The sequence below is a fragment of the Falco rusticolus genome, chromosome 15 (genome assembly GCF_015220075.1).
Source record: "Falco rusticolus isolate bFalRus1 chromosome 15, bFalRus1.pri, whole genome shotgun sequence".
NCBI lineage: Eukaryota > Metazoa > Chordata > Aves > Falconiformes > Falconidae > Falco > Falco rusticolus.
The window spans coordinates 21099433-21112676 of NC_051201.1; the positions used below are offsets into that span (position 1 = coordinate 21099433).

The following is a 13244-nucleotide window of genomic DNA, read 5'->3' on the forward strand; positions in this document are numbered from 1 at the left end:
CATATTTGAAGGCTGAACAGATGGGTGAGGTTTTGCAGAGTTTGACTGAAGCTCATCTTTTCAGGTTGAGCTTGGTAATCTTTATCTGCTTCTTAGGTGCCTGTTCCCTGATTAATTCAGGCTGCTTCTGAAAGTATTCTTTAGTGTTTGCATGATTAAAGCTTACTGTTGCTTTGAAACTCGGTGCTGGAATGTCCATGTTTGGTGGGGCAGCAAGCTCTGCGCAGTGCTCTCGTGGGGAGAGCTCTCAGCTTAAATTCACAGCTGTGAAAATCACCTGACTTACGGTGGTCTTTTTTTCTTGCTCCAAGGGACAGATGATCAGATGATGACCCAATTCCATGGTTATTATTTGCTTTTTTAGATTGCTTTTAGGTGGGTTTTTATAAGGCATTTAGTCCAGAGGTACATACAAAGGAGCAGAAAGCGCTCTGATGTGTTTGAAGTCCTTGAAGGCTTTACAGATGTAAAAAGGAACAAATTCTTAGCTTTCCTACAGAACCTTCTGTCCATGCATCTCAAAGCGCTTCTTTAAAGAAGCGTTGTTATTGCCCGTTTGGGAATATGAAACACGAGGTATACGAGGGTTGGTGACATCCACTGGTTCACAGGGGCTCCTGGATCTTGTGGCTCAGGATACCCAGGTGTCCCAGCTTAACCTGTGCGTGGCGTGTACCAAATCAAACCAGGAAAGGCCAGTGCTAAACATAACGGGCAATAAGCAGCGTCACGCTGAGTACGTGACTTGCTGCTGGATATAATGAATACTGAAAAGTTCATACAGTTTTGTAGAAGGAACCGGGCAAAGTCAGGTCAGATAGATTTGTCTGGGCCGTTATACGCGAGACATGAACTCCACCTCTGGGTAGGCGCTCCCCGCTGTTGACTCCTGTGGGAGCCCAGTTCTGTGGCTTAGAATAGCCTGTGGTCTGCCGCAATATGACCGCTTTTATTTGCGTGTCCACCGTGCTGTGAGTACACGAGTCGTGCTGGCTCCGTGTGCTGAGCAGAGTTGAGAGGCAGCTTGTGTTCTAGGTTAGGGAAGATAAGCTGATGGTTCACAGTGCAGCTGTTAGATTTTAAAAGCAAAATACTTTATGTACCTCTTTAAAGCTTTGTATCTGATTAAGAACCAAATAGTTATAAATGTAAATCATTCTAGTAATTACTGGGGTTTATACTGGCTGAGGCTGATATTTCATCTGCCACAGCTGAAGTGTGGGGTAAAAGAACCTGACTTTTGTCTGTTACTGTTTGTAAATGGTTATCACCTAGGATGTCCTGGAAAAAACCCTCATTGCTTATTCTGTGTTGCTGCTTCACAGGTTTTCAGCCTACCTTAAGGCTTCAAGAAAAAAGATTATTTGGAGGAGATTGTTCTTAAGTTGGATTGGTGGGTTTTGCTGATGGAATTCATGACGTTTGGAGCAGGAAAAGTGAAGGTGAAGGGAGGTGGCTGAGGGCAGGTTCTTACCAGGTGTCTTGCCTGTGCTAATAAAAGCCCTTTCTTGGCCAATAATGCAGATCTCCTTTGTACAAGAATACTGTTGATGATGGGAATTGGGCAGGCAGGGCTGCAGGCTGTGGCCAGAGCTTCATTTTTTGGTGTCCCATGAAGTAATCGAGGTTCAAAATACCCTTTAACTTAGGCCTGATTAGGTGGGGTGGTAAGGTCTGAGCCCAGTCTGTGGCGTTAGCTGAGCTGCTGGACTCTTCACCTTGGTGAGCTGCTCAGGAGAGCCGTGCAGAGCTGGTTAAGGACTGATTTATTCCCTCGTGGCAAGGAGAAGTGCTGACCTGTGCGCAGCAGAGATGAGGTTATAATTCAGTTCTCTGCAGTTGTACAGTGCTGCTGCTTGGGATTTTCTTGATGCTGCCTCTCACCACTGAAATTTGGGCTTTCTTTTTTTTAATCTTATCTCATTCGTGCGCTTGTTGAATAGACACCTATATCCTAGACTGCTCACTTTCTAACCCCAGGTCTGCTGTCCTCCAGAGCTTCAGCCCTTTGATCCTGACCCTTTTTAGGAGATAACAGGTGGAAATGGCTGCAGGAAAAGCAGGTTGGACATCTGAGAACAGCCTGAGTTTTCCAAAGTCCTTGTTCAGCCTCCGATTTCCTTCTCAGTGGCTGTGCTGTCCTCTGCTCCTTACATGACAACTGAGACCAACCAAATGTGACAAAGATGAGAAACAAAGGAGGTGTAAGCCAAGGAGTTTGGGAGACTACCACCTATTTTATTGCTTTGCCTTGAAGACAGTTAAGGTAGCTGTCTGAACAATGGCTGCTGCTTCTGCTTCTTCCTGGCAAGCCTTGAGCAGGGGTGGGAGAATGCTGAGGCTGACAGAGTTAATATTTCTAGGGAAGGGGTAAAAAGACCAGGGAATTTACTCCCACAAGTCTCAAGATTTAGAGCTGGCACAGAGAGCAATTTTAAAAATGTGTAATTGTCCATCTGCGTTCTTGCTCCGCGGTCTCAGCATGGCTCAGTCAGATGTGTTAGGCTAATTAGCACTGGGAGAACATGTAACGCCATTAACTCGCTCCTTACCTTGCGATGCTTTTCAGGAAACTCAGCAGATGAGTAATAGGAAGGGGTTGACAGCATGCTCACGCTCTCTTGCTGGGTGTGAATCTTGGTCATTTGTTTTGTGTTCATGGGCTTTTGCAAGTGCTGAGTGAAGGACAGTTGCTTTTAAAATCAGAAGAAAGATCAGTAGCTTGGGTGTGCATCTCTTACTGATGCTGTAGGTGGTGTGGTACATGTTAGATCAAGGCTGATATGTGTGTAACGTGTGCCATATGTGCTTCTTTGCAAAAGCTTTTGCTGTATTGCTTATACATGTGCGTGAGAAGGCAGGTGAGCATCACCAGAACCTGTGTCCTGAAGCCTTATGTTTGGAAAGCCTGGCCTTTTGTCCCATGGGGATAGCAAATGATACACAGTTTCCACCAGGTGAGATGGACAGGTATCGTCAGACTAGATATGGGAGACAATGAACTGAACTAACAGAGGCAGAGGAAGAAACCACTTGGGTTTTTGTGTGCTTTTTGCAATAGCCTTGACTACCATAGCAAGGAAGTGTTAGGAAAAGTAAGACAAGTGAATTTCAGGAGCCCCTCGAGAAGCCTTTCCAAAGTCCAGCCCCTCAGAGGACTTTTGTTTCGTGTTGATGACCAGATGTTTTATCTTCGGTCTTCCTTGACTAAGGGGTTCTAGAGAAATGTTTTCTAGCCGCTTTCCAGTGACATACCACTTGCTCAATGAGGCTTGCACAGTGCAAACACCTTGGCTTTTAAGATTTTTCCAGAAATTTAGTCTAAGCAGTAGGAGCCTGCAGATGGTGCCTTGGGACCATAAGACAAATCAAATGACCTAGAATTACATGGAATATCAATGTGACCGCTGTTTAGAGGTGGCAGTCTAAAAAGTGACTGGTTGCTCATCTACAAACGAGCACCAAAATGCTGATTTTGGCATAATGAACTGTAGGCAGCAGCCTGTGCCTGTCCTTATGCTGTTGTTATTCTTAGAGGTCAGAACATGCCTCAGTTACCCACAGTTTATATTGGCTTTTTCCAATTTAAGAAACAGCTATTGTTTTTTTTTTTTTTTTTTTTTTGGAAGCCCGTAAGTGAAAATATGTTACCTTTCAAAAGATGCTTAAACATTAAAGGGTCTCGGGGGCGTGTTTTGATAACCTTTCCTCTGTGTGCATCCATTCCCTCATGCTTAAGAATTTCCCTGGGGAGTCTTGATGTTGTGCAGTGCTGACTGGCACGATGGTGGCCCAGAGATGAGGTCATTAAGTGTGAGCAGGAGCTACGTTGTGTGCTGGTTCACTCACTAGGCATTTGCCTTTCTCAAAGGCAGCTGCAGAAATTAAAACTTCATAAACGGTGTGACAAACCTAGCCAGAACTCTAAGCCAGAGCACTTGCTTCTAAAGTAAATTATGTTATGTTCTGCTTAATGTGCTTGGAGAAGGGGAACGGCGTAATGAACAGCTTCTATTCAGGATTTTCATTAGTAGATGTGCAGATGAGGCTCCTGCTTAGACGGGGAAGCTGAAGCACAGAGGGGCTGTGACTTGCAAAGCGTTACACAGTAGTGCCAGCTTTGTCCACTGTTGTCTGGCATTTGCCACCATGCTGACTCCTGTCGTCTTCCTTTATCTTACCGTGCTCTTGAAAATCCCAAAGTGACTGAGCAGATGCCCAGCTGAAAGTCGTCTTCTGCTTCTGATATGGCTTGATGCTTTTAAAGAAATAATTGATGTGCGCTGGTTTCATTTGTGCATTTCTGCTGGCAGTCAGTGTGATGAAAAGGAAGGCTCAGCTGGGATCTCCAAAGGTGGGAGGGGTCTCCGAGCATCTCCAAAATGATCGCTTGACCTCCAGGTTAACTTGGGTGTTTCTAGGTTTTTCAAATCCGTGGTATCTGGGCACTGGATCAGCTTTGGGAACTGGATGACCAGCTGCGTTCTCTCATCTTCATGTTCAAGTGTTCTCTGCCTGTGTTCTGTGTAGTTAGTGTGGAAATACTTCAGTAACAGTCCCACCCTTCTCCAGCAGGTAAGGGAGGAGACATTGTTTCTGTACCTGGCTCTCAGGCAATTTCCTGCCTTTTAAAAAACTGGAAACAGAAGGTGCTTAGTGACCTGTTTAGGTCTCACAGGGGCTCTTTTGCTATTAGTAAGGGCATCTTCTGGCCCTCTGTTCATGCCTTCATCACATGGGCCTCAGATCCAGTCCCAGCATTTTGCTGCTTGCCCTGTTTCTTTTGCTTCCAAGCTGCTGCTTCATTCCTGACAGCTCCAGGCTCAGAAAAAGGCTTTTGATGTCTGGTGAGATGCTGGCAGAGCCTGCTTTGCAGCCCTTGGGCCTGGGGTTTCCCCTGCCGGAAAGTGCAGCTTGCAAGATGGATTTTTTTTTTTTTTTTTTTTGTAACTAAATGATTCTGAAGCAAGAGTGTTTCTGTGTTAGCCTGAAGGGAAGGCAAAGCTGTTTGCTGCCTTACTATCTCATTAACACATTACAAACTGAGTCAAGCTTAGTCTGGCCTTTTCCCCATGGGGATGCTTCTACTTTGTAGTGTGTTGGCTCCTGTTACGATCTGTGTAACCTTTGTGTCCGGTGTTCATAGCTGTAAGTGAATTCTCAACCCCTGTCTCTGGACCTACAACAGTCCTTCTTTCAGCAAAAGAAGGGACCTGTAATGTGAACATTGTGCTGCTTTGCAGGAGTTGTGGGATCGCAGGGATCTCTTGCTTTTGGCGTATTTACAAGTCATGGTTAACAGGGTCAGAGGACTGTCATGCTCGCACGTACAGCAGCTGCATCAGTTCACCTGGATTGCTTGCCTTGGAGGTGTATTCCATAATTTGAATTTAATCCTTCTGGAAGGCACAAATGAAAACCATGGGATACCTCAAAAACTGAAATGCTAAATGCATGGCAGGATTTTGAGGCAGTATAATGGGGCTGGCTCAGAAAATAATTATCCAAAGAAGCAAGCAGAGACCCGATCCTTGGAGGTACTTAAAACCGGGGTGGATAAAGCTCCAGGCAACAAGGAGGTGAAAGCATGTGCCCTGACTGTGGGTCAGCTACTCCAGAGAGTTTGATGTACTCTACCTATTGCAAGCCCCAGTGGGATCTCAGTAACTGGAGCACTAGTGCCTTTTGGATTTAGAGAGCTTCTTGCAGAAGTAGCAAGCAGAAGCCCGAAAGGGGCCTGTCTGCTTGGTCAGCATCTCACGTGGCAGCACTGGCTGTATGTTTTCTTTATGTCTGTTACAGAGTCCTTGTCATACAGGAGATGATGGAAAATCAGTTGTTTCCTTCAAGGCTTGTGAGGTTAGGATGTGGATGTCAGAAAGTACTTTTTATGCATTATTGATGTTAAAATACCATTCATCTCTTGCTTGTTTTCAGATGAATTGGTTGGAGATCCAGCCTGGGCAGACTGGGGAGCAGCACATGCCTGCTGTGAGGAGCAGCACCAGGCAGGCAGCTTGGCCCTTGCTTGACTCCAGGAGAGCTCTAATCAGATTTGTTTCTTTTTAAAAGCCAGCCAGCAGCTTCTGTGCAGATAGGCAGCGCACAAAATTATCAGTCACTCCAGCCTGGTCTTGTCTGTGTTGCTTCAGGGAATAGGCTCAGTTTCCCAGGGAACAGCTTCTCCCACCTGGCTTGAAGAGCAAGGTTTGGAGAATGTTGGTGGTTTTTTTCTGAAAAGGAGAAAACAAATGTTTTACTTTGAAATTAGAAAAGTGATAGGCACCTATTGATTTTAACTCGTTTGCTTTACACCAGGTAATCCAGCATAAAATATGTACCCAGTGTGCAGGCAGGTACGGCCTGGAGGCTCAGATGTGTGAGGACTTAATTCTGTCCTGGAAGGTGTAGAACATGTGCTGAACGCTCCAGCAGCTTCAGGACCTTGCAGGCTGGAGCACCTGCTCCTTGTACGATGCATCTGTCTGTAGAAGGCACCCAGGATATGGCAGCTCAAGCACAAGGGTCCACCAAAAAAATACTCAAACAAAATATTCCTCTTGGCTCAGAAGGGATTCGTTTTTTACACAAACACCTGTAGATGAGTATTGCTGCTTCATCAAATGATCATTCCAGAAGGCTAGAGGACTACTTAATGAGGCTAAACACAGATGGGGAATATTGAAAAAGGATAATTAGCCTCATTTCCCCCCCTGCCTTGGTCTGTGATTCCCTAGAGCTAACAACATTAAGATTGTGTGGAAAGTTTTATAATTGTGTTAAGTCTGAACTGGGGCAGGTTTCCCAAGTGAGAAATGTATGTCCTGAGTACAAGTGGTGAAGAGCTGGCATTTTCCAGAACTTCCATTCTTGCTCTCCCTTTCTCAGCATGGAGGTCAAGGGAGATGGCACCTTTGTGCTGCTGCTTTTAGGGATCTTAACCATCTTCTCAGTTCCAACTCCCCTTATACCCAAATACGAACATGTGCTTTCTCAGCCCGATGCACACCAGGCGTTTTGATTAGGAGAATGCGGTTGTGTTGAGCCACCTGGGGGTAAGTTGGAGAGATTTTGGCACTTGGGATACATGAGATTGCTGTTACACAACAGACTATGGACAGAAGCCTGCAAGCCTTCTTGATGTGGCTGTTTCTTTCCCAGCTTCCTCTATCCTGCCTCAGAGACCCTGCCTCCTTTTCCCCTCCTTGCAAGGATGCGGCTCCACTGATGCCCTTCTGTAAGGGCTTGCAGGTGCTGCTTGCTCCTGAGCTGGGCACTTTCCTGACACTCCACAGCCTTGATTTGCTTTATGCTACTTTTGTTTCTTGCAAACAGGGCTGGATTCAGCTGTGCTAGAGGCACCTGACCACTGCCCTTGGGCGATTCCTGGGGTGTGGGTGTTGTGCTGTGCCAGGGTAGCCGGGGTGGGTTGATGTGATGGATTGGGACCCTCCTCTTCATACCTGGTAGCTGTACACCTGGTGTAAGACCAGAACACAGGAGAAAAGCTGGTATATTAGACTTACTCTGTCAAGAACCAAAGCATGACAATTTGGTTTTAAGCCCCTTTTGCAGATTAGCTGGAGCTGTGTGAATGCGATGTTCACTTTAGCCTGTATTCCTCCTCCTTTTTAGCTGCTTGTGTGGCTGAGGGGATGGCTGGGAGCAGATCAAACACTTATTCTAAAATTAGGATGCTGCAGTTCAGTACTGTAAGTGTATGCTCTGTAGAATAACTTCAGACAGCCCATGACAGCATGTGGGTTGTGCTCTTGTGGCTTGGTGACCAGCATACGTAACTGGGGCCTTTTCCATGCACGTAGGTTGCAGCATTTCAGTTCTTAAATGGGAAGAGAAGGGTGACCAGTTCTTCAGTGGAAGCTGGAAGTGGCATACCCACAACTGGGCCCAAAACAGGCTGGCTGGGTGGGTATGCTTAAATGCTTAGGTACCACTTTGGGCTTGGTTCAGAGACAAAGGGTCCTAAGGAGAACACCTGTAAGTATTAGAGGCACTTAGTGATCTAGTTTCTAGCTTGTTTTCTTTACGATAACTTTTAAACATGGAAGACCTTTCTATTTTACAGTTGTCCAACACCTTGTACAGTAACATTGTCTGCTACCAGGCTCCAGCACAGTCCAAAAAAATTAATAACTGTTCTGTGTTTTGGAAGTCTTATTGTGCAGTTTAATAGCACAGCAGTATAATGAAATCTTTACGGGAAAGTGATGAGTGTGAGTGGTTTTGTGTGTGAATTACAGGGTCTGCAAGTGGGCGAGACACTAGCTACTTGTTTTATTGCTGACAATATACTTATTTTCATGTTTGTTCCTGGATTACAATGTGTGAATAGCATCCCAGTAAACAGTCAGGCAAATAGTTATTTATCAAGTATTTAAAAGTGAAAGGTCTTGTAATTTTCCTTAGTAATGACTGTGATTTCTTCCAGCTGGATTAATGGCTCCCATTTCTCCCCATGAAGAACAAGAAGTGTTTTGGTTTCTACATGGCGAGTCATTGTCTTCCATAATAATGCAGACCAGAGGATTTTTTTTTTTTCCCCCTTCCTGGCCTGGGATTTGGGAAAGGTTGAAATGTGCATAACCTGAATTAATACCTTGTAAAGCCCTTTCATATTCTTTCTTTTGTCATTCCTCTTGGAGTGGTGCAGGAGTTGCAGCTGGCATCAGCCCAGCAGCAGCTTGCCTGAGAGCTGCTTTTGTTTCAGTTTATGAGGCAATCAGCGGGTCTTGTGATGGAATTGCCTTGAAAGGTCACTTTTAATTACATTTCTGACGCATTCCTCTGTCCCCAGCTGGGCAGTCCTGGTGGAACAGGTTGCCTGCAGCTTTGCAGCTGAGTTTCTGTAGTGGACAGCTTCAAAAATATATGCTAGAGCAGCTGCTGGCAGGCCAAAGGGAGCAAAAAAAATTGAACAAGGTGTTATGTTCTGTGCCCAGCCACTGCTGCTGGTACCCTGAGATGGTAGAGGATGCAAGTGTTGAAACTTTAGTAATCCCTTGGTAGCAACCCGTCTCGTGTCCCTGGATAGCAGTGATTTCTTTGCTGCTGAAGTGTCTGTCACTGAAGGGCTGTGCCAGACCCTCCATGTGCATCATGTTGAGGGGCCTCAGCAGGCAGAGGTCTCTCCTTTCTCACCCTTTCTGGGACTGAATGTCTTGTTGCTCAGAGAGCTGTGACTTGTAGTGCCAGCCCAACCAAGAGCATGCAATGCTGTCAGACTGCAGGCTGGCAAATCCCTGGGGCCACTTTTCACGTACGTCTTAGCTTTGTGCCTCCCTTTACCTCAACCGGTAGGACAGACAGCAGTCAGTTTTATCTGTGGCTTGGAGAAGGCTGAAGACACTCATGAGGTTAAGACCAAGGGGCTCTACGTTATGATCAGAGCTCTGCCACAGGCTGTGAAGGCTCGTTCCCCATTGTGTTGTGCCCAGATCCTGTAAGTTGTTTAACTGCCGGATTCCTGTAGGCTTGCGGGAGCCGAGCTGGGCTCTCTCTTAGTGCAACAAGCAGAGCTGGTGGCAAGGTGGCAAGGCATGCTTTCTGGGACCACTGCTTCCATTCCCAGCCCCTGCCTCCTCTGTACTCTTCAAGCCCCAGAAACGTGCAGGATTTAATAGCTGCGATCTAACCCAGGAGCAGGTCCTATGACTGTACAGAGGCCAACAGAGAGTTTTTTTCCAGGGTATGCAGTTACTACACTACGCCTCACATCCCTGCGTGCTTGGGGTCTGCCTGGTGTTTCTCATGCAGCTCACATGCTCCCTGCATGCCGAGGGTGGACCCTGATGGCACAAGAGTGCAGGGGGGTGACAGGAGGAGGGGAGACCATGCCGGGAGCCAGCGCTGCAAAGTACATGAGAAACTGTGCTGCTCCCCAGCTGGGCAGGGAACAGAGCCGGCTCTTTGGCTGCTGCGTTTGAAAATAAATAGGCTGTGTGATCATATTAATCTGAACCCAGCACTTGCGGTTGAGGGGGAGCTCTGTGGGGAGTTCCGGCTAATTGCTGCATGAATACGCCAAGTTTATTCTGTTGAAGGAACTTCATGGGTGCAGAGTAACCTTTGGCGTATGACTGCTGTGGGATGTAACTGCTGTTGCTGAGGGCTGTGACTGGATGGTGTGTTTGGGATGTCTTAAATTGTGACGATGCAAGGCTTTTGTTTCGTTCTGTACTGCTTTCCCCCTTTTCCCACCCCACCCCTTTCCAATCTGATCAGCAAAGACTTCTAAATATTCATAACATGGGATTTGTCTCTATCCACATGACTGCCACTGGTTTGAAAGGCATGTGACAATGCAGGGGGGGAAACAGGGTTAATCTCCTCCTGCACTGGCAGAATGTGGCTGTGCAGGAGGTGTACAGCACAAGAATTTATTCTTATTTCTGAACATGCCTTTTCCACTGTGTTTGCAGCCTGCAGAGAAGGAGGAAGAACAGTTTCCCTTCCCTAACTGCTTTTTCAGGTGCTGATTCACTGTCAGGGTGGGGACATGGGTGCACTAGTTGTGTACAGGAGGGATTTCAGGACGTCAATGCCTCTAGAATTAACGAGCTCCACAGCGCCTTCCTCACCGCCAACCCAGCAGTAACCCAGCTGGGTTTGCAGCTCCTTGGGTTTCTGCGTGTCCATCAGCTGGTTTCTACATGGAAGTTGCAGGGTCAGGTCAGTGGGTAGGAGGCGAGCAGCAATTAGCCTGACTTGTAACCAAGGCGGATCCTGTGACTGATGAGGCTTTCGGTCTTTCATCAGCACATGCTCTAGAGCGGGGACGAGCCTGCCCACGCTTGCTGGCAGCAGGTGCAGCCGGAGGCCCAGGCTCTGGGATGGAGGGTGGGATGGAGGACCATGCCTTCTGGGCTGGCTGAGCCGTAGGTCAGGCTGCCTCTGTGCCCCCAGAGCTGCAGGGCCCTGCAGAGGCTCCCAGGCTTGTGCTCCAAGGGAGCAAAAGTGTTCTGTTGGCAAAGCGGGGCAACCTCATTAAGAGCTACTGAGAGCATGAAAACCATGCTGCTGCAGGCAGGTCACTGTAAATGAGGGGGCTAAAGTAGCTGGGGTTTTCTAACAATTAATTATTGAGTGGTTTTCTAGAGATTTTCTCATGTTTGTAATTCATTCCCTGCTGTAGATGCGGTATGGATTTACAATTTTTTGAAGTTCAATATTCTGTGCCCTCAGGGCCTCAAACAAAAATTAACTAGAAAATGAGAGCAAATTTCTGCGTTCTGCCTCGTCAGAGCTTTCTCTCCTGTTCCCTTTCCCCAGAGCCACTTTCTATGCTCTGGTTTGGGTTGCAGATGTTGCCAAGCCTGTGTGCCTTGGGCTGCAAGACGTGGGTGGCAGAACAGCTGTGGCAGAAGAGCTGCCTCACTGACCAACAAATGAGGAAATCAAGAGCCCAATTAAGAGCCTGGAATTGCCCCCAGTGACCTGAGCAGAGCATTTAGTAGCTGCTAGTGAGACAGGCCTGTTTGAATGAACAAGCATTCCTGTTTGAAGAAAAAAATTCCTCTCCTCCCCCAGAGCTAATTAGCTACTGATTTCCCTTTTTTTTTTTTTTTTTTTTTTTCTGCCATGAATATAGAGGGTTTGTCACTGGAATGAAATCTTAAGGAGATGTTCTTCAGCTTGCAGCCAATGGAGGTGATCTCTGTGCAAGTGGTGTGGGGACTCCTGTACCTGGTTTCTGTATTTTCTTGCTGGATCCTTGGTTTTTGGCTGTTGTGAGTATAGCTTTTCCTTACCCTCTGGTTTGTCTCTTTTCCTCCAACAGAGTGACGAAAGAAGTGGACTCAAACTCAAAAGAAGCTAAATCTTTTCTGAAGCAGCAAGAGAAATGGCAGTCAGCATCCCCAGCTTCCCTCCCAACAGTCTCTGGGTGAGTATGTGGTTTCTCTGCCCAGGTATGGACCCTTAGTGAGGAGGATGGCACTTGAGCCAATAACATAGACTCTGCGGTATTTAAACTAACAGGTATTTGTTTTCTGCAGGATTTCAGTGGGAGCAAGACTGTGCCTGGAAGGTGTGATGGTTTGGGGGGGAGGGAGGCAACTCATGAGTCCCAGTGACTCACTTCATAGGTTCAGGCTTGAATTTCTCAATCCTCATAAATCATTCATCCTAGTAAGGAAATATTGTTTTGAATGTCTTGAGCAGCCAAATGAAACTGCAGGTAGCCAAGGAACATGCCTGAGATTGCCTGCAGTTCCTTTGACAGGTGCTTCTTGGGACCATAAAAAGCTATGGCAGGCTGGGCTGTGGCTTCCGATGAACTTTGGGGGAGCAGTTGAAATATGCTTTTGCCTCTTTGATGTTCTCTAATATCTCTTAATACCATTTCGATGTGGGTTTGTCACTATCTGTTCAATCTTTAACACGTAATTCTGAGATTATCATAATGCTTGTCAAAGATACAAAGAGGTCGGGTCCCCTGTGCATCTGACATGCCACTCTGTGTGGTTCTTGATGAGCTTGGGAGATCACCTGCTTCTCAGGAATAGAGGAGATGCTTCTGTGTTCCAACAATGATTTTTATTTAATTCAGTCATTTGCATTTATAGTTGAAAGACATAAGCTGCATACGATTTGGTCACGTAGAAACAGCACCCATCAAATACATACATTGTCCTTCCCGTTTGCTGAAGAGCAATTCTCCAGTGTGAGTTAAGGCTGCCTTACCCCAGATAGGCTGTTACTCAGTTGCTGCAGCTGGATTGTCACTCATTTTTCCAGCCAAGTGTTGCATAGCTTGTAGTTAGATCAGGGTAGTGAAAGCATAGTATTTGTGTGTGTTACTCTTGACAGCTGCTGTTCCCCGAGATGACTGAATGCATAGATGAGCATAGTCTCTCGCTGTTGTTCACGCTGCACAAGGGTTCATCCCCACAGAGCTCATTAATTGTAACCTAAGCATTGTGTACGGGGTTTTGTGCTGGAAAAAGCTTGCCCTGAGTTGGACTGGCGTTCTTTGTTCAATCTGTGGTGGTTTGGGTGGCAGCTGAAGCTAGGGCAGCTCCTTGCTGTGCACGCTGCTGGTGGTCCTGTGTCATCAAACCTGCCTTTCAGTTGCCCCAGCAAATGCTCCGCTGCTCTGAGTGCGGGAAATTTTGGTAGCCCACTGGGAAAGCCCCCATGGGCTTCTCGCCTTCCTGCTCTGCTGAGATCCCTGTTTCCTCCTGTATCTTACTGGCCCAGGGGAGGAGGTGGATGGCCAGTGGGCC

General features: G+C 46.8%; 1 protein-coding gene across 1 annotated transcript in view; it reads left to right on the forward strand.

The window, feature by feature from the left end:
- The window catches only part of CFDP1 (craniofacial development protein 1), a 66764-nt gene that overhangs the window by 7828 nt on the left and 45692 nt on the right, over positions 1–13244 (forward strand). The window contains exon 5 of the mRNA XM_037409204.1: positions 11798–11902. Coding sequence (XP_037265101.1) covers positions 11798–11902 — 105 coding nt within the window. The remainder of the gene's footprint in view (positions 1–11797; positions 11903–13244) is intronic.